A 22,071-nucleotide genomic window follows, 5' to 3' on the forward strand; every position below is an offset into this window, starting at 1 on the left:
TGTGCAGTAATAAGGGAGTGTCTTACTTTACTCAATCGGAAAAGAAAGCTGTAGAGTCCTTTGCATGTCTTTTGGCCCTCTTGGGATCAGTATGCATGTAATCTCATGAAGAAAAAAAAGCATTCTTTTTCTAGGTAGTGCACAGCTTCACATATTTGTCAAATGCAATGTGCAGTGGAAGAAAGGGCAGCATTAACTCCTTCATAGAGGGGGCATTTTAGTTTGGTGGTATAGAATGTGGACTTTGATATCACATTTTCACAAGGTTTGAATCTTGGTGCTGAGAATCTTTACACAAGGTACTTAACCTTTCAGTACTCAAGTTTCCAAATGTATAAAACAAGATAATAACAGTCCTACCTCACTGGGTCATCCTGAGGATTAAATAGGTCAGTACATGTAAAGTGTTTAGAATGATGCGTGGTACATTATCAGTTGTTGCTGTTATTGAGGATGGGGGCACCGTGAGGAGCTGCTTTTCTCTTTGCTTGCTTAGTCTCTGTTCTAAACAATTCCTCTTCCTTCTCCCTATTTAGGTAACCTCTTGGTGCTTCTTGCCTATTTCTTGCCCTGTTTTAAGGTTCATTTTGAAACGTATGCTAATGTGTAAACTTATGTAAAATAAATCCTTGTTGGTGAAAAAACAATCAACCTAGAGTTTTCAAAGCTTTTGCACATTTATTTGTTGCGTATAAAGCAGAAAGTCATCAATTCCTTGTTGTTTTCCTGATTGTTTTTCATTATACTATGCCTACATTTAAAGAATATTTTAGAAATACAAGCTTACCTAAGTATAGTAAAGCCCTTTCATTATTAGAATTAATCTTCATGAAGCTATATTCATGTTTTGTAATTTACTTTTGCCATTTTATTTGTCTACCAGTGTTACCTCATTAATTCAAACACTAGACCTGAATATTAAGTATTGATATTATCATAGAAGAGAAGACAGTGTGCTGAGGCAGAAAGAGACTTGGATTCTTTCCTGTGCTATTTGTTAGCTTTATAAAATTGATTAGGCCATTTAATGCTAATAAGTGTAATAATATCTACCATTAATTGAACACTAATTTTTGCTAAAATCAAAATAACGAGGATATAGTATCAGGAGTTTATTCAGAAAAACAGTATCTGAGATACTTAAGATCTCTGATTCATCTAAAGAAGATGGAATTACATACAGTAGCTAGTAGAGAGCCTGTTAGAATGAAGAGTGTCATAAAACAGAGGATTTTTTGGTCACTATATGTGTATGATAAAAACTGCAGTAGCAGTCAGTTACCCGAACTTTTTGAACAACACCTGTGTGTTTTTGAAAAATTCATCCAATAAATAAATAAAATGTAAAATATTTGGGGGAAATTAAAGGCCATAAGCATTAAAACAAATAGCTTTCTGTTTCCTAGAAAATGTACTAGCCACCTGATTCTAGTTTCTAGTCATGTCAGTGCTACCTACCATTGATTCTTGTGATAAGTGATGAGGAGGAGGAGGAAAACTGGCCAGGTGATATCTAGAAAGTAACGTTCTAGTCACCATCTCTCACTACTACTCCATCTCCTGCATCCTGTGGCCTAACTCCTGTGGCCCCAGTTGTTCTGTTCAGCACTCAGTTGCTCTTCTGCTTCAGATCCTCTTTTCTGTATCTTGTTTGTTCCTGGCTTTTAAAGGCTTCGACAGTCATTTCTCCTAAGATCCATTTGATTTGTCTTTTACTCATTTGTATAACTGCTAGCATTTTATAGTGCTAACTTCTGGTACTCATTTTAGCGTAGAAATAGTATGATTTATCATATTCTTATCATGGGATTGTTTCTGTAGAACGAGGTTAATTATAAAACACTGTATTGTAGCTGATTCATATATTCACTTATATCACGATTGGTCTTGTACTTGTTATTTTTAGACACATGAACATAATAAAGTGTATATCATTTAAATTTAGTTTAACAATAACAGAGCATGCATTTTTAGGATAATTCAGAAATGGTATTCGTGTTAAAGTAAATGTCAGATTTCCCCTCTTCCCTTCCCCCCCTAATTTTATGTCTTCATTCTGCTTGATTTTAGGACGAATAACCTTTATAGAACCAAATATTCAGAATGTACCAAGAGATTTTGAGATCAAAATGCCAACACTAGTAGAGGAAAGCCCACCTTCTCAAGCCCTAGGCAAAGGCCTACTTCCTATGGGCAGGTAGACTCTATTTCTCTTTATTTGGGTTAATATACTTCTGGGAGTATGAATGGCTCAAAAATAGCCTATTGGACAAATAATGAAATCAGTTTAATTTTCTATTCCAGGCATACACATTTCTATTCTATTTCAAATCCTGAGTCTGTCTATAAAGAAGCTAGTTGATGGCAAAAAGCTGAAAATCTGGGTCACTAATTAAATCAACCAGCACTATATGCTTAAGTCAAAAACTAAAGGGACAAGTTTAGCAGTGTCTGGAACATACCCCTTCCTGCCCTCTTCATATGCTCACAAAAGGAAGAAAAAGCACAGATCATTTATATTAGATATGGTCAATGAGATTTACTGAATTGAGTGAAGCAGTTTGTGGGAAAGGTTATTACAGAAATACCTTCCTGTTTAATTGAAGGTTTGCTGAACGAGGTCTAGTATATTTGTTAAGCTTTAAAGTGTGTTTCAAATAAGGTTTTTAAATTTCTTAGATGGAAATATTGACTTACTGAAAAACTCAGACCATTTTCATATATTTAAGACTACTTCATGTCCAGCTGATGATGTTTTTCGCACAACAGAGGAGGAAAAAAGAAGGGTTGTGGCCTGAACCCCAGGCACCAGGGAAAGATGGAGGAGAGAGCCTCAGACAGAGGAATGCCGTTTTCAGTTAGCATGAGACATGCCTTTGTGCCTTTCCCAGGTAAGGTGACCGATGATAGTTTTTGAGCTTCTTTTTGCTGTGGGAATGGTTTTCAAAGCACTGATAAAGCCTGATTTATGAATAAGACTCAGAAGAATACATTAGTTTCTCCATCTTTCCTCTCTTTGGTGGAGCCTGTTTTTCCCCTTCATGTTGCCAGGTTTATAACAGTCAGTCATTATTGTCTTCATGATCTGCTCTGTGGGAAACCTCTGTGCTGTTTGCTTAGCATCCTGCTGAAATCATGTAATCCTGGGTCATTGTAAACCTTTTTGCAAAATCCAGTGAATTTTGTTAGTTGTCATCCTCTTTGACTTCTCTATAGCATTTGTCACTCTGTTAACCCTCTCTTTCCTCAATTTCTCTCCCCCCCGACCTCTAAGGGCACAATTTTTTTTTTTTGGTCTCTTTCTAACTTGTTTTGCTCTTTTGTTTCTTCTCCAGTTCTCCCCACTGCTGCTTCCTATTGCAGGGGGTAACCCTCAAGGCTATCTTACTTCTGTCTGACCTTTCCTCAGTACTCGTCATCAAAACATTTGGAAGTCATGATCTATCTCCCAGATCATCCCTATTATTTGTATACATATTTGCTCTTTTTGCCACCTGGCAGCTCTGGGTGAGTGCAGTTAACCAGCTGAATTTATTTGAATTCTGTCAGAAATTTATATTCCAAGGGTGAATTCAGGTCTATGATAGTATAACCCATTTGGCAGTTTTCAGCTTTGCTTTTTAAATATGAACTACCAGCATTTTACCATTGTAACTATATTTAAGTATTCAGTTCTGTGGCATTAAGTACATTCACATTGTGGTGCAGCCATTACCACCATCCATCTCCAGAACTTTTTATCATCCCCACCTGAAACTCTGTACCCATTAAATATAACTGTCCCCCTGGATTCCCACAGCACCTGGCAACCACCATTCTATTTTCTGTCCCTATAAATTTGACCACTCGAGATCATATAATATTTGTACTATTGTGCCTGGCTTATTTCACGTAGCATAATGTTTTCAGGGTTTATTCATGTTGTAGCAATTGTGTCAGAATTTCTTTCTTTTTTAAGGCCAAATAATATTTCATGATATTTATTTATTCTTACCTAAATAATAAAACTGTGTTTAACACAACAATATTTTATACTGATTTTGTTTAAAATTTTAAAATTAATTTAAATTAAATGTATATGGATTTAACCTGAAAATTTCTGCCATTTAAATGTACTGTTTAGTTAACTATCTAAAATAACTATTGATGGGGTTTATCCCAGGAATGCAAGGATTCTTCAGTATATGCAAATCAATCAATGTGGTAAACCATATTAACAAATTGAAGGAGAAAAACCATATGATCATCTCAACAGATGCAGAAAAAGCTTTCGACAAAATTCAACACCCATTTATGATAAAAACCCTCCAGAAAGTAGACATAGAGGGAACTTACCTCAACATAATAAAGGCCATATATGACAAACCTACAGCCAACATCGTTCTCAGTGATGAAAAACTGAAAGCATTTCCACTAAGATCAGGAACAAGACAAGGTTGTCCACTCTCACCACTATTATTCAACATAGTTTTGGAAGTTTTAGCCACAGCAATCAGAGAAGAAAAAGAAAGAAAAGGAATCCAAATTGGGAAAGAAGATGTAAAGCTGTCACTGTTTGCAGATGACATGATACATAGAATCCTAAAGATGCCACCAGAAAACTACTAGAGCTAATCAATGAATTTGGTAAAGTAGTAGGATACAACGTTAATGCACAGAAATCTCTTGCATTCCTATACACTAATGATGAAAAATCTGGAAGAGAAATTAAGGAAACACTCCCATTTACCACTGCAACAAAAAGAATAAAATATCTAGGAATAAACCTACCTAAGGAGGCAAAAGACCTGTATACAGTAAACTATAAGACACTGATGAAAGAAATTAAAGGTGATACAAATAGATGGAGAGATATACCATGTTCTTGGATTGGAAGAATCAACATTGTCAAAATGACTATACTACCCAAAACAATCTACAGATTCAGTGCAATCCCTATCAAACTACCAATGACATTTTTCACAGAACTAGAACAAAAAATTTCACAATTTGTATGAAAACACAAAAGACCCCAAATAGCCAAAGCAATTTTGAGAAAGAAAAATGGAGCTGGGGGAATCAGGCTCCCAGACTTCAGACTATACTACAAAGCTACAGTAATCAAGACAGTATGGTACTGGCACAAAAACAGAAATATAGATCAATGGAACAGGATAGAAAGCCCAGAGATAAACCCATGCACATATGGTCACCTTATCTTTGATAAAGGAGGCAGGAATGTACAGTGGAGAAAGGACAGCCCCTTCAATAAGTGGTGCTGGGAAAACTGGACAGGTATATATAAAAGTATGAGATTAGAACACTCCCTACCACCATACACAAAAATAAGCTCAAAATGGATTAAAGACCTAAATGTAAGGCCAGAAACTATCAAACTCTTAGAGGAAAACATAGGCAGAACACTCTATAACATAAATCACAGCAAGATCCTTTTTGACCCACCTCCTAGAGAAATGGAAATAAAAATAAACAAATGGGACCTAATAAAAATTAAAAGCTTTTGCACAGCAAAGGAAAGCATAAAGAAGACGAAAAGACAACCCTCAGAATGGGAGGAAATTGCAAATGAAGCAGCTGACGACGGATTAATCTCCAAAATTTACAAGCAGCGCATGTAGCTCAATATCAAAAAAAATAAACAACCCAATCCAAAAATGAGCAGAAGACCTAAATAGACATTTTTCCAAAGAAGATATGCAGATTGCCAACAAACACATGAAAGGATGCTCAATATCATTAATCATTAGAGAAATGCAAATCAAAACTACAATGAGGTATCACCTCACACTGGTCAGAATGGCCATCATCAAGAAATCTACAAACAGTAAATGCTGGAGAAAAGGTAACCCTCTTGCACTGTTGGTGGGATTGTAAACTGATACAACCACTATGGAGAACAGTATGGAGGTTCCTTAAAAAACTACAAATAGAACTACCATATGACCCAGCAATCCCACTACTGGGCATATACCCTGAGAAAACCATAATTCAAAAAGAGTCATGTACCACAATGTTCACTGCAGCTCTATTTACAGTAGCCAGGACATGGAAGCATCCTAAGTGTCCATCGACAGATGAATGGATAAAGAAGATGTGGCACATATATACAATGGAATATTATTCAGCCATAAAAAGAAATGAAATTGAGTTATTTGTAGTGAGGTGGATGGACTTAGAGTTTGTCATACAGAGTGAAGTAAGTCAGAAAGAGAAAAACAAATACCGTATGCTAACACATATATATGGAATCTAAAAAAAAAAGGTTCTGATGAACCTAGGGGCAGGACAGGAATAAAGATGCAAACATAGAGAATAGACTTGAGGACATGGGGAAGGGGAAGTGTAAGCTGGGATGAAGTGAGAGAGTGTCATGGACTTATATATACTACTAAATGTAAGATATGGGACTATATGTATATGTACAGCTGATTCACTTTGTTATAAAGGAGAAATTAACACACCATTGTAAAGCAATTATACTCCAATAAAGATGTTAAAAAAATAAAATAATTCTTGATATATGGTTGGATCTAAGTCTATTGTCTTGTCATTTGTATTTTGTTCTATCTGTTCTTTATTCTTTTTTAAAAACTGTAAGTGACTATTTTTGTTATTGTTTTATTTCCTCTATTTTTTTTTTTTTTTTGCGGTATGCGGGCCTCTCACTGCTGTGGCCTCTCCCGTTGCAGAGCACAGACTCCGAATGCGCAGGTTCAGTGGCCATGGCTCACGGGCCTAGCCGCTCCGTGGCATGTGGGATCTTCCCGTACCGCGGCATGAACCCATGTCCCCTGCATTGGCAGGAGGACTCTCAACCACTGCGCCACCAGGGAAGCCCCTCTATTATCTTTTTAACTCTATATCTTAGATACTTCAGAGTTTACAATATGCATCACATCACAGTCTAGCTTCAAATAATTTTATACCACTTCATCCATAACGTAAGGAGTGTTTTTCCATTTCCCATTTTTTGTAATACGTTTAACTTCTATGATTATTATAAACTTTGCTATGTAGTTTTTTTTTTTTGCTGTAAACAGTTATGACCTTTCAAAGAAATCAAGAAACAAAAGTGTCTTTTCTGTCTGTTTACTTTTTTACCCTTCCTGGCACTCTTTGTTCTTTGAAGTAGACTCAAGTTTCCATCTGCTATCAATTTTCTTTACCCAGAGTACTTCTTTAAGGTTTTTTTTGTAGTGCAGTTCTACTGACAGTGATTTCTCTTAGCATTTCCATGTCTAAATTTCTCTATTTTATCCTCACTTTTGTAAGATTTTTTTATTTGACATAGATTTATGGGTTTATAGTCCTTCTCTTTTAGCACTTTAAATATATATTTCCATTAGCTTATGGTTTGCATTATTTCTGATGAGAAGTACACCACTATTTTTCTTGCTATTCTTCCAAGCATAATATATTTTTTCCCAGGATGCTTTTTTGATTTTTTAAATTTATTATTCAGTTTTAGCAATTTGATTTGGGTGTGAGTCTCTGGGTGGTTTTTTATGCTTTACTATTTGGGCTTTTGAGTTTGCTGAATTTCCTGAGTCCACTTAGGTTTTTTTTTCTTTCTTCTTCTTAATCTATGTGCTTATATTTTTCATTAAATTTGGAACATTTTCAACCATTATTTCTTATAATATTTTTGTCCATATTTTGCCCTTTTTTCCTATTACTCCAAATATACATGTGTAATACCACTTAGTATAGTCCCACAGATCACTGAAACTTTTTTTCTTTTCTTCTTTATTCCCCTCTCTTCATTTTTTTAAACTCTGTACTGCAATGGATATTTTCTACTGAGTGTTTTAATGTTCACTGATCTTTTTTTCTACAGTGTCTAAATGCTGTTATATCCTTTTAGTGAATTTTGCATTTCAGATATTGTATTTTCAGTTTTAGAATTTTAAGTTTTTGTATAGTTTTCATTACTTTATTGTAATTCACTATTTGTTCCATCATTATTTTTATATGTCTTTAAATTCCTGAACATATTAAAATTCCATCATCTCTGTAATTTCTGAGTCATTTTTCTATTGACTGAATTTTCTCCTGGTCAGAGTTACATTTTCCTGGTTCTTCATATGTCTAGTATTTTTTTTATTGCATGCTGAACATTATGGTTACTACATTGTTAACTCTTTGGATTTTGTAGTCTTCATTTATAGCGTTTTCTTCTGGCAGGCAGTTAATTTACTTTCACATCAGCTTGATCATTTTGAGTCTTTTAAGCTTTGTGAGCAGACGTTTAGAGTAGCCTTTACTCTAGGGCTAGATTAACCATCATTGTAAGGTTTGGCCTTACTGCGGTCTCTACTTTGTGCTCAAGTTGTTCAGCAGGATTTCTCCACTCAGTCTGGTCAGAGCTTGAACATCTTTCAACATTCAAGAGTATGTTGTTCAAGTAGTTCAGCTGATAGCTGAACTTTGATAATAGCTATTTCTTTAGTGTTTGTTCTTTGTCTGGTTCTCTGAACTTTCTCCCTGCACAGTTTAGTATTTGGTCAAAAATCCAAAGGGATTACTGTGCATATTTCTGGTGATCCTTTTATGCAAAGTTCCTTTCTCTCCAAATTTCACAAGTTGTAGCAGCCTCAGCAGGCCCAAATTACACTTTCTTCTTCCAGCTCAGAGACCACAGTGCTTTGTTTCACCTCTTTCCCTGCGCTGCCTCCATTCAGAAACTTGAGACAGTTGCATGGCTCCTCTTATCTCCCCTCTCCTTCCCCTTTCTCAGGGATTGTAGTCCTGCATTGCCTATTGTCCAACATCTGAAAACTGTTATTTCATATAGTTTGTCCAGTTTTATTTTGTTTAGGGCAGAAAGGCCATAAAAGTTGTGGTCATTTGTTTCAAATCAGTATTTATATATTTTTGAATTGGTTATTCGTTCACATAGTTCAGAAATCAAAATATTTAAAAGGTATATATTGAGAAACTTTGCTTCCTTCCCTGTCCTAGCTACCCTGTTATGTATAACTCTTATAGTTAATTACATATTTGAGTTTCTTATATATCCTTCCAGTATTTCTTTATACAGATACAAGCAAATATGAATATGTACTATTTTCTTCCTCTGTTCTTACACAAGCATAAGCATTCTGTATACACTGTTGTTTGCTTTGTTTTTTTGTTTAATATTTTTATGCTGAAGACTTGTGATTATCAGTAAAGAAATTTGAACGTAAGCCAGTTTAATTTGTATGCAGATAATCTTTGCAGCAGCCTGTGGGCTTGTTTACTGAGTCACAGAGTTAAAAGCCTGTTTAATTTTGATGGATATTGTCAAATTGCCATCTAATGGGACACAGTTACCATTTACTTCCAAGTAACAATGTATGAGTGTTTTCTTTCTCCACAGCCTTGCCACAGAATGTGCCATCCAACCTCTGGATTTTTACAAGTAGAAAAGAATTGTTTCTTGTTATAGAGTTAATTTGCATTTCTTTTATTGTGAATGAAGTTAAGCATTCTTTAATAGGTTTAAGATTCTTTTGTTTTTATTAGTTCTGTGAATTGCTTGTTTATATTTTGTTCTTGATTTATAGCACCTCTTTTATACAATATAGCAGTGAGTCCTTTGTGATATCAGTTGCAAATATTTTTCTACTTTTTCTTTAACTATGCTTTTGCTTGTTCTATTTTGTTTTTGCCGTGCTTATCCAGTCATTCCTAGTCCATAGATAAATTATTTGAATCCTCTTAATTATTTGAATACTCTTTTTCACATACAGGCCATTTGACCTTTTTTTGTTGAGCAAGTTTATTTTCAAAGCAGAGCACACATTTCTCTCCATACCCCTTAAAATGTCAGCACACATTAGAAACCAGTTTCTTGATTCACTCATTCCTTCATTCCTTCAACAACCATTTGTTAAGGACCTATTAGGTACCAGGAATTGTGCATTTCTGTAGAATGCAAAGGAAGATTATCTCCCATCCCTAATGGCTCAGTGTTACGTGGGAGAGGCATGAAAGAACCATTTTAGATTATGTATCAGTGCTATAGGAACACTGAGGAAAGCACTACCACAGTGGTTAACGGGCAGAGGTCAAGGGTGGCTTTACATATATTACATATCCTTGAAAGCTAAGCAAAAAATTTTTATATGTTACAGAGCTGAATTGCATCATATTAAGAGCAAGGTTTTAGCTTTTTTTGATTTGAGCTTTTTTACATGATCTCACGGTTGTATGTTGGAACTAAATTTCTGTCATCCTGCTCAGTGTTATAAAACTTAGTTTTGTCTTTGTACCGACTTTTCTAAAATCATTTCTGTTTCAGGTGGTTTAATATTAGCTGCTGATTACTCTCAACTTGAGCTGAGGATCTTAGCTCATTTATCCCACGATCATCGTCTCATTCAAGTACTAAACACTGGAGCTGATGTTTTCAGGAGTATTGCAGCTGAATGGAAGATGATTGAGCCAGAGTCTGTTGGGGATGATCTGAGGCAACAAGCAAAACAGGTGGTCTTTACTGAACATGTTTAACATAAATGAGGAGAATTTTTATGATTTAAAAAAAATTTTTTAACTATCTCAATCATTTGTGGTTGAGGAGTGATTTCTCCCTCTTTGGATTTTTCACAACGTTCACCTGAGCCTGTCTCATGGTATTCATATTTTCCTTTGTAGAGTCAATAGAAAGAATCAGGTAGAGTTAGTCCGAGCCTACTTAGTTCTGGGAAATCTGTATGCATTAGTGGTAGATATTGTGGTGGTGGTGGTAGATGTTGTGTGTGTGTGTGTGTGTGTGTGTGTGTGTGTGTATTTTTAAAATCTCTTTCTAGTCTGTAAGCACACAAATATTTATCTTTTTATATTCACACGCATTGAGCCATGGTGCCTTTTATAGAAGGATGCTCTCTGAATGTTTGTTGAAAAATAAATATTGCTGAGCTGCGGATTATAATCAGTAACTATTAGCTTTTTAGTTATTTTAAGATTTATTTATTATTATTTTTTAAAATAGATTTTATTTATTTATTTTTGGCTGTGTTGGGTCTTTGTTGCTGCTCACGGGCTTTCTCTAGTTGCGGTGAGCGGGGGCTACTCTGTTGCGGTGCATGGACTTCTCATTGCAGAGGCTTCTCTTGTTGCGGAGCACGGGCTCTAGGTGCTCAGGCTTCAGTAGTTGTGGCACACTGGCTCTGTAGTTGTGGCTCACGGGCTCTAGAGCACAGGCTCGGTAGTTGTGGCGCACGGGCTTAGTTGCTCCGCGGCATGTGGGATCTTCACAGACCAGTGATCGAATCCGTGTCCCCTGTATTGGCAGGCAGATTCTTAACCACTGTGCCACCAGGGAAACCCAGCTTTTTAGTTTTTTGAGGCCATTAGTTAGCTAATCTGCCTGTAAAACTTCATACTGCCCTTGGACTTTTCACATGGGCCCATATTAGTTCCTACTCCTGGATGACTGTTGGGCACAGGGAAAATCAAAGGCCACATTCACACTGTTCCCTGGCCTAGATTAACAACTGATACTTGTTTATCACATGACCTGTGGGAAATCTGATGCCCTTTTCAAGAGAGCAGGATTGTTGGCTGAGGTAAAGGCACACCACCTCTAAGATCCTGCTTTACTAGTTTTACATTTGCACTTCTTGTTACTCACAGCTGTGATTCTTGACTGGCTCATTAGGCATGAAACACTTCCTCTCACCACTGCCTGTTTAGCGCCAACACTTGTTTCTTCCACTATTTAGAAAGCCAGTTTTGTCTTCTCTATTTAATCCTCTCAGATTAAATCCTGCATTTAGCAAGAATCAAACCCTAAGTTAAATAGGTAATATTCCAATATTTAATCCTCGTAGTAAGTACATGAAATAGGTTTTATTATTATTATTCCCATTTTACATAGGAGGAAACCAAGGCACAGAAAGTTAGTAGTTTGCTTAAGGTCATATAGCTATAAGTGGTGGAGCCAGGATAAGTTCAGAATGACAGAACTTAGACATTCTGACTCCATAATCTAAGCATTTATATACTGATGATAGCTGCCTCTATTTAATAAGTTCTTGCATGATTTAATAGGGTTTATGATATACCAGTTTTTTTTTCTTGAATCGTCATGCACTGAACCATCTAATCTAGATCTCAGTCTTGCTGAGGTATCAGTTAGCACTAAGTAATATCTGAATTAAGAAAAAAAAGTGTAAAAAGACCTAAAAGGAAAAGAAAACAGGAGTGAAAAAACTCCCTCTCAATGTAATTAAAAAAAAAATACTTTGCGAAGTATTTTGGATTTTGATAATCAATTTTTGCAAGTTATCTTTTTAAATTTTATTTAACAATATTTATATGATCTTGCTTTATGTCAGGTGGTATCCTACACACACACACACACACACACACACACACACATATATAAAATAACTCATCTAATCCTAACAAACTCATGATGCAGGTATTACTGTCCTCATTTTATAGTTGAAGAAACTGAGATACAAGGTAGATTGTGCAAGATAATACCTCTTGTAAATGGTGGAACTAGGATTTGAACCCAGGCAATACTTATTAATAAATCAGTTTCTTTTTTTTTTTTTTTTTAACATCTTTATTGGGGTATAATTGCTTTACAATGGTGTGTTAGTTTCTGCTTTATAACAAAGTGAATCAGTCATACATAAACATATGTTCCCATATGTCTTCCCTGTTGCGTCTCCCTCCCTCCCACCCTCCCCATCCCACCCCTCCAGGCTGTCACAAAGCACCGAGCCAATATCCCTGTGCCATGCGGCTGCTTCCCACTAGCTGTCTACCTTACTGCGTTTGTTACTGTGTATATGCCCATGACTCTCTCTCGCCCTGTCACAGCTCACCCTTCTCCCTCCCCATAACCTCAAGTCCGTTCTCTAAGAGGTCTGCGTCTTTATTCCTGCTTTACCCCTAGGTTCTTCATGACATTTTTTTCTTAAATTCCATATATATGTGTTAGCATACGGTATTTGTCTTTTTCTTTCTGACTTACTTAAATCAGTTTCTTTATTGACCTATTTAGACCATTTTCCTCCACTACTCCCAAAATTTTCTCAAAAGTTTGTCTTTAACCCAAATGAATTCTGCAATTGTGGGATTTCAGGTGGCTGTGAGATGAAGAGGATATTTATTTCCAATGACGTCCTCCCTATTATGAAGCCATGTAGTCTACTCTTCCTGCTTTTTTAGTGCTATTCAAAGGTGAGGAGAGGAATGTTTGTAATGCTTCTCTTTCCTGACTCCTAGGCACTTCTTTAAGCAGCAGTTAATGAAGTATTATGAGGAGTAGAAAGCTTCTCTGAAGAGTTCTGGATAAATGACAGTCAGAAATATTTCCTTTTAAACAACTAGGGTTATTTTCTTCACCCACTCATATTCATTCATATTCTGCCCCTTCTTCTCTTTCTCTCCACACCTCAAAAAGTATTGCTAAAAGGCAGTAAAGGCGCTCACTGGATATCAGCTTCTATGGATCTAACCCACCAAAGCAAATCTAATCATTTCTTTGACTCACTATGAAAAGTTTACCAAATCTCAATCCTAATGAACTTTTTATGTTTGCATTTTATGTAGTTATGACCTATAATTTACTTACTGTGTGTGATGAGTCCCTTTCAGATTTGCTATGGAATCATTTATGGAATGGGAGCTAAATCTTTGGGAGAGCAGATGGGTATTAAAGAAAATGATGCTGCTTTTTACATTGACTCCTTCAAATCCAGATATACCGGTAAGGAAGCATTGAATGTTAATTATCTTCTAGATACTATTCTTCTCAACTCTCTTTCCATATTATATTTTTAAAAATTTGTGTTACAGAATTTTCTATTAACAGAAGTTTTCATCAAGCACTGTTGATTAAATAACATCAACCTTACTTAGAGATGTGCTTTTTTCATAAAAGTAGGGACAGAAATGGAATAGCAAAATGAAGTTGATGTATATGCTACTGTGTCGTTGTGAAAATCTTATAAAATCTAGGAATTGTCCTGTGCTTTAGGTTTACATAGCTTTATCTTGAAACAGTAAACCATTGAGTAAATGTACCAGAAACTGTGAGAGAAAAATTGCTTTTATAGAGCAGTTTGAATATCACCATTTTAAATTCTCTCTTCTTTCGGCAGTTTATTGAGGTAATTTGCACACAATAAAATTCACCTTTTTTAGTTGTATAGTTCTATGAATTTTGACAAATGCACGCAATCATACTGTCTACATTACAGCTGAGGTATGGAACCATCACCTCATCATCTCAGAGAGTTCCTTTATGCCCCTTTGTAATCTACCCTGTCCCCAGTCCCCAAAAAGAAAAACTTTTATTCACACATGACATGATCTTGTACATAGAAAATCACATGAATTCAACAAAAACAACTACTAGAACAAATAACTAAATTTGGCACAGGTTCCCACCATACAAGGTCAGTTTGTAAAAATCAGTTGTATTTTTTTTTTTTTTTCCTTTTTTTGGCCATGCCAGCATGGCATGTGGGATCATAGTTCCCGACCAGGGATTAAACCCATGCCCCCTGCAATGGAAATGCGGTGTCTTAACCACTGGACCACTAGGGAAGTCCCTGAATCAGTTGTATTTTTATATACTAGCAATAAACAATTAGTGAATGAAGTAAAAATAAAACCATTTACAATAACATCAAAAAACATGAAATACTTGGGATAAATTTAACAGAGTATGTGCAAGACTTTATTGAAAACTCCAAAGCAATCCTGAGGGAAATTGAAGAATACTTAAGTAAATGTGAGGTTTACCATGTTAATTTATTAGAAGACACAATATTGTTATCACGGTTCTCTGTAAATTGTTCTATAGATTCAGTGCATTTCCAACCAAAATATCATTAGACTTTTGTGTCAGATTTGACAAGCTGATTCTAAATTTATATGGAAATTCAAAGGGCCTGGAATAACTAGAATAATTTGGGGGGGAAAGCACAATGTTGATTATTTACACTCCTTGGTTTCAAAATTTATTATAAAGCTACAATAATCAAGATAGGTATAAGGGTAGACGCAGGGAACAATGAAACACAATAGAGCATCAGGAAATAGACCTATACATATATGGTGAATTGATTTTCAACAAAGTTGCCATGGTAATTCAATGGAGGAAAGATGGTCATGTCAACAGTTGGTGCCAGAACAACTGGATACCAGTATGGAAAAAAAAATGAACTTCTACTTTATCTCATACTATATTCAAAAATTAACTTGATATGAACCACAGACCTAAAAGTAAAAACCAGAACTATCAATCTTGCAGAAGAAAAGGGAGAGGAGCTTTATGACATTGAGGTAGGCAACAATTTCTTAGGTGATAATAACACTGAATTAGTCATAAAAAATAAATATTTATAAAAGACACCATTAAGAAAATATAAAGTCAAGCCACAGACTGAGAGGAAATATTTATAGTTCCTATTATCTAACAAAGGACTTGCATCCAGAATATATAAAGAACTCTTACAACTCAATACTAAGAAAGTAAATCATGCAATAAAATAAAGTTCAAAAATTTGAACAGACACTTCACAAAAGAAAATATGTGAATAACTACATCAAGTGTTATCGTCATTTGTTCTCAGGGAAAAGCAAGTTAAAACCACAAAGAGATACCATTATATAAACATTAGAATGCTAAAATTTAAAAACATTGTGTCTCTTTTACATTGCTGATTGGTTGTAAAATGGTACAACCACTTTGGAAGACACTATGGCTCTTTCATATAAAGTAAAACGTACACTTAACTGTATGATTCTGCAATTCTACTATTGGATGGTTGCCCAAGAAAAATGAAAACATATGTCCAAAGAAAGACTTGTATGTGAATGTTATAGCAGTTTTATTCATAACAGCCAAAGACTGGAAGTGTTAAACAACAAAAATCCTAGTGAGTAAATTAAAAAAAATTTTTTCCCAGTTTTATTGAGTTATAATTGACACACAGCACTTTATAAGTTTAAGGTGTACAGCATAATCATTTGACTTACATACATCATGAAATGATTACCACATAGATTTAATGAGCATCCGTCATCTCATATTGATACAACATTAAAGAAATAGAAAAAGAAGATTTTTTCCTTGTGATGAGAACTCTTAGGATTTGCTCTCTTAACAGTTTTCATATATAACATTCAACAGTGTTAATTAGCTTTATCGTGTTGTACATTTCATTCCTAGTACTTATTTATCTTATAACTGGAAGTTTGTACCTTTTGACCACCATCACCCATTCCCTCTCCTCCCACTCCCCACCTCTGGTAGCCACAAATCTAATCTCTTTTTCTATGAGTTTGTTTTTGAAGTATATTTGAACTACAAACTATGTTAATTCCTGGTATACAACACAGTGATTTGATATTTCTATACATTTCAAAATGATCACCATGGTAAGTCTAGTTGTCATCTGTCACCATACAAAGATATTACATAGTTATTGACTATATTCCCCACACTGTACATTTCATACTTGTGACTCATGTGTTTTGTAACTGAAAGTTTGTGCCTCTTAGTCTCCCTCACCTATTTTTCTCCTCCCCCCAACTCCCTCCCCTCTGGCAACCATCTGTTTGTTCTCTGTATCGATTACTCCATTTCTTTATCAACTGAGTAAATTTATTAAAGATCAAATTGGCTTTATTCAATGATTCATGAATCGGGCAACATCCCATCTAGCACTAGAAAGGAGCTCCACCGAACTGTAGAAGAGAAAAGTTTTTTAAAGGCAGAAAGGGGGTAGGTGGATAAAGGAAATATTAGCAAAGAATGCATTGTTTCAGGCAAGGTCACTCTCCTAAGGGGATTGGAAGGGCCTATTGGGCAGATAACCTCACTAGTGCTGACCATGTAATACCAGGTTGACTGGTTAAAGGTTACATTCCTGGGGGTGTTGAGGCTGCAATTTGGTTAGGTAGTAAGTCTTAGTTTGCTAACATAGGGTTTAGCACAAGTGACTCCATTTTGGCCCTGCTGTCTCCTTTTTAACAGGAACAAATATCTGTCAACAGGATTATGGATAAACAGATTTTGGTATATCTCTTCAATGGAATGCTACTTAGCAAGAGAAGGCAGACACAAGTGAGAACATACAGTGTAATTTATGAAATTCAAGAACATGAAAAAGATACAGTGTAATAAAGTAGATCCATTAGTGTTTGAGGCTGATAATGGGGAGCTGACTGTGAAGGTGATTAAAATGTTTTGTATCTTGTAGTGGTTGTTGGAGGGGTGCATATGTTTGTTAAAATGCATCAAACTGTTCACCGGAAGTGGGTGCCTTTTATTGTATGTAAATTATATCTCAGCTTTGTTTATTGTATGTAAATTATACCTCAGCATTGATTGTTTTTTTAAAGTAGTTCTTGCAATCTCTGAATATTTGAAGCCTTCCTACAGGAGTCAGGTAAGAGAATTCATAGAGGTGTAGTCTCTTAAATCTCATCCTTTTCTTTGCTCTTTACTCAGCAGTATCACAGTAATTCCTGAAGAGAAGATGAGAGCCTGATTGCTTTCTGAAATTCCTATGCTAGTAGTCAGATATCACCAACAGCTGCACTTGGCAGGGTTTCTCCCCTTCCTTTCACCCACAATCTGTGCCAGCCACACAATAGAAATCCTCAAATGAGGGGTTTTAATTGGGAGGCATTAGTGTTTATTACTTAGGATGAGCAGAGCTGTGAGAAAGCAGAAATTGCACAAAAGAATAAAGATAGATTAGCAGTCTCTGTACTTAAATGTGTTTTAAAGAGTATAGAAAAAGAATGTTCCAGGAGAGAAGAACCTCTCTAGCTCAGAGACAGGAATGGGCAATGAAGAGACTGGCCCATCTGAAGCAAAGAGTTCATCCTGGAGAGTCATAAGACCTAATAACGGACCTATATAGCAAAGGATGAATGCTGGTATAGGGAATGTGAATGTGTTTGAGTAATATACTGTATGTAGTCTTTTTGAATTTTAAGAAGTGAGTTGTTTAAGTTTCTAATAAAATATTACAACTTCATGCATTAGTTTCAGTTAGGTCCTATTTGAATCATAGCATAGATGGTAACAAGGAGCTGTTGGAATGTATTAAGCCTGGTAAAGATAAGCTCAAAGAGTAAAAGAGGGTTAGTGTGATCAAAGAACAGAACCCTGTGAAAAGTAGCATGGAGTAGTCTTAAGGTCCTGTAATAAAACCATCTAGGTTTTAGTACCTGCTCTGTTGTTCTAGAGTTTAGTTTTGTATTTTTTGTTGTTGGTGGTTGAAAAACAGAGATTATGTCATTTCTAAAGTCCCTTTTGTTTCTAACTTTCATAGCTATATGAGGTGATGAGTGTTAATTAAATTTATTGTGGTAATTTCACAATATATGTATATGTGCTGCCTAAGCGAGCACTATTTCACAATATATGTAAAGCAAACTGTCATGCTGTACAGTGATGTGTATAAGTTATTTCTCAATAAAACTGGAAGAAAAAGTGAATGAAAGTTTATATGCAAAATTTTGATGATGTGATATTAATGTTAATCATGGTGAAGTTTTGGTATATTTCACTATATTGAAACTAGTGAGTGAGATTAAGGATGGACATTGATTGTAATTATTTCTTCATTTTCTTTGCAGGGATTAATCATTTCATGAGAGAGACAGTGAAGAATTGTAAAAGAGATGGATTTGTTCAGACCATTTTGGGAAGGCGTAGATATTTACCAGGAATCAAAGACAACAACCCTTATCACAAAGCTCACGTATGTTGAAATTTCTCTGGATTTTTAACTTAATATTTTAACTTAAATTTTTAACTTTAATGACATGTACTTTTTCAACAAAGACTGAACCCTGCTATTGTCCCTTTTAGAGATCACTAGCATATTAATTGGATCTTCTATTTTATTAAGGACTTCTGAAGTGATGGTACATGCCAGTATTTGCTGAACACAGTCTCTATAGGAGACTAATGTAAATATGAGTTCACTTAGTAATATTTCAGTTAAAGATGTTCTGTTTTAGTAAGCCAATTATTTATTAGCTTTGGTAATAAGTTATATATAAACTTAATTCTTACATTTGCTAATTGTTCTTTGTTTCAGATATCTGTACTAATTTGTCATATTACACCAGATTGCATTGTCTTCAGAGATTAGCCAGTCATTGAATTGCGGTATTTTTTGGTTCATTCCTTTTGTTTATTTATTTTAAAAGCACTGGCTCATCAGAGGTTGTTATTAGGATACCCAAAATATTAAAGAAGATATTAAAATGATATTTAATATCATTCAAAAGATGTATTGATGGTATTTACTCAAATTATGGTTGAAATCTCTTTCTGAAATCATTGGGATCCATAAAAGTGTATCTGTACACTTTTTGTGTATCTGAGCATTTAAATTTCTGTTATAGTCCAAACCTTCCTATTTTAACTGGTTGTATTTTGCCCTTACCTCATACTTTTGTGTGTCAGTGCCCACTACACATTGTATGTAATGAAAATATCCAGCCCCCAAATTGCTAAACTACTGTCTTGAGCTAGAATCTCTCAGAGCAATAATGCTCTTAGGGACCATGGAGGAGTAGTTGGGGTTTTGTTACTTCTTCACTCTCTCGCCTCCCATATATCCACATACAGATGTCAGATATTTATCAGCCTTTTACCATATCTCCAAGTGAAGTAGGCACTGTAGTTGTTGCACTAGGAAAAGTAAGTCTTAAAATGTATTGGAAGAGATAAAGCAAACTAAAAAAATATAAAAGTAGCATGTATACTCAGTTATTTAGGCTTCTAGAGGAGATAGGACTTAAACAGATTCTTGAAGACTATTTAAAATTTAATTGATGGCATAAGAAAAAGATAATCACAAGTGACCAAGAGTTTGAGTAAGGATTGGCTAGAAGCCAATCTGATAGGAGTGGAAAGTTTGAGTTGTCACTTAGGAATAGATAATTTTCTACTGGTCAGATGGAATCAGCTATTGGGGAAGGCTTTTAATGGCAGGCTGAGAAATTTGGGCTTGATCTAATAGGGATTGATTATGTTTTTTGGTATTTACACAATGAAAAATGGAGGATAGAATGATTAATGTTAATGAACCATATAATTTTTTAAAAACTAATATTTTTGAAGTTAAAACTGTGAGAGTAAGACTTTTTATACCAAATCCTTAGGAGTCAGAGTTCTAATTGATTCATTATGTTGTTGCTGAGGGAAAAAAAAAAAAATTGCACCCCTCTGAATCAGATATGGAGTAAATATAGCCAGATTTATTGTTTGGTTTTCATTTAGTTTGGTTTTACATTTTATTTCAACTTTTACTGTACTGAAAAATATACATAGAGAAAGCACAAGAAACAAATTTAAATTTCAGTAAATTATCATAGAGCTATACCTATGTAACTACCATACAAACCAAAATACAGAATATTGTCAGCACCCCAGAAGCTCCCCTCATGCCTCTTCCTAATCACCATACACTGCCTTCCCAGAAATAACCACTATAACCTCTAACCCTATGGTTTTGTTTTGACCTCTCTGTATATCATATATATGTATTCTGTGTTTAGCTTCTGTCACTCAAAATTACATTAGGCAAGTCATTTATGTTGTTTCATGTTGGGGTAGGTATATGGCTCTGTTATATGAATATACCACAATTTATCCATTTTTCTGTTGATGGGTTTCTAGTTTGGAGAATTTTCTATTTGGATGGGTTTCTATTATGGATCTTGATGATTTGATTATTCTTGTTCAAGATTCCTGGTGCACATATGTTTCTGTTTATGTTTGGTAAAGCGGTAGACATAGAATTGCTCTCATCTTCAATTTCAGTAGATAAAGCAACGTTGTGTTTTATGGTAGTTGTAGCAATTTGTCCTCCCATATGAGTTTGAGTTCTCATTGCTCTGCATCCATGCCAACATTTGCTATTAAGTTAACATAATTTTAGCTTTTCTGGTGGGTGTAAAGTAGTGTCTTGTAGTTTTGCTTTTTCTTGAATACTATGTTTTGATATATGGTAAAGTTTTCCCAACTTGCTTTTTTTCTCTCCCCCAAGATTTGCCTGTTCTTGGGTTCTCTGCATTTCCATATAAATTGTAGAAGCAGCTTGTGAATTTCCACACAAACACAAAATCCTGTTGGGATTTTTTAATTGCAGTTGCCTTGAGTTCATAGATCAAGATGGGATTAATGACATATTTATAAATTTGAGTTTTCCAGTCGATAAACATGTTATATATGTCCATTTATTTAGGTCTTTAGGTCTTTTAAAATTCTCTCACTAATGATGTATAGTTTTGGGGAAGAGATCTTACAAGGTTTTTATTAAATTTATAGCTAGATATTGGAAAAGTTTCATGCTGTTGTGAATGGCATCTTTTTTAATTTTTAATTATTTTCCTTCCCTTTTTACATTTTCTAACCCTTTACTACTGGTATAGAAAGATAATTGCCTTTATTCTTTTGTCTAGAAACCTTGCAAATATTACTTACTAATTACAAAATTTTATCTGTAGATACTTTTAGGTATTCTATCTACACAGTTATTATCTGGAAAAAAAAAGTAGTTTTATAACTGTCTTTCTGAGTCTTATTCTTTGTTTTTTTTTTTACTTTTGCTTGACTTACTAGCTAGGACAGTGTTGAACAGAGTTAGTGATAGTGAGTATCTTTGCCACTTTTCAGGTCTCAGAGGGAAATTTTAAACATTTTACCAATAAGTAGAACTTTCCTTTAGGTTTTTAATAGTGTCTGTGTCAGAAAAAGTAAGCTCCCTTAAACATGTGCTTGTAGGCTGCAGAGTCTCCATCACAACTACTCAAGCCTGCTGTTCTAGTGCAGATGCAGCCATAGACCCTACATAAATGAGTGAGTGTGGCTGTGTTCCAGTAGAGCTGTATTTACAGAAACAAGAGATGGGCCAGACTTGGCCTGTAGGCTTTAGTTTGCCCATCCCTGGTCTGTTTCTTCTTTAAATGCAATCTGCCTTTTTTCTCTAGGTTGCTTTTAATACAGTATTTTTCTTTCCTTGTGGTTTCCAACAGATTTTCTGTGATGTGCTTAAGTTTGTGGGTTTGTTTTTTTTTGTGGCACGC

At 35.1% G+C, this 22,071-nt stretch overlaps 1 protein-coding gene across 5 annotated transcripts in view; it reads left to right on the top strand.

Annotated features, from left to right (window-relative positions):
* POLQ (DNA polymerase theta) overlaps window positions 1-22,071 on the top strand; it is a 115,712-nt gene that overhangs the window by 86,340 nt on the left and 7,301 nt on the right. For 3 of the 5 annotated variants that reach the window (XM_079922713.1, XM_079922714.1, XM_079922715.1), the window contains 5 exons: window positions 2,071-2,197; window positions 2,770-2,891; window positions 10,286-10,470; window positions 13,600-13,711; window positions 18,607-18,731. In XM_079922713.1, coding sequence (XP_079778839.1) covers window positions 2,071-2,197; window positions 2,770-2,891; window positions 10,286-10,470; window positions 13,600-13,711; window positions 18,607-18,731 — 671 coding nt within the window. Of the gene's footprint in view, window positions 1-2,070; window positions 2,198-2,304; window positions 2,438-2,769; window positions 2,892-10,285; window positions 10,471-13,084; window positions 13,391-13,599; window positions 13,712-18,606; window positions 18,732-22,071 lie in introns of those variants that run through there. The other 2 variants (XM_079922716.1, XM_079922717.1) reach the window with 2 other exon arrangements.

This window comes from Stenella coeruleoalba, assembly GCF_951394435.1.
Source record: "Stenella coeruleoalba genome assembly, chromosome: 5".
Classification (NCBI taxonomy): Eukaryota; Metazoa; Chordata; class Mammalia; order Artiodactyla; family Delphinidae; genus Stenella; species Stenella coeruleoalba.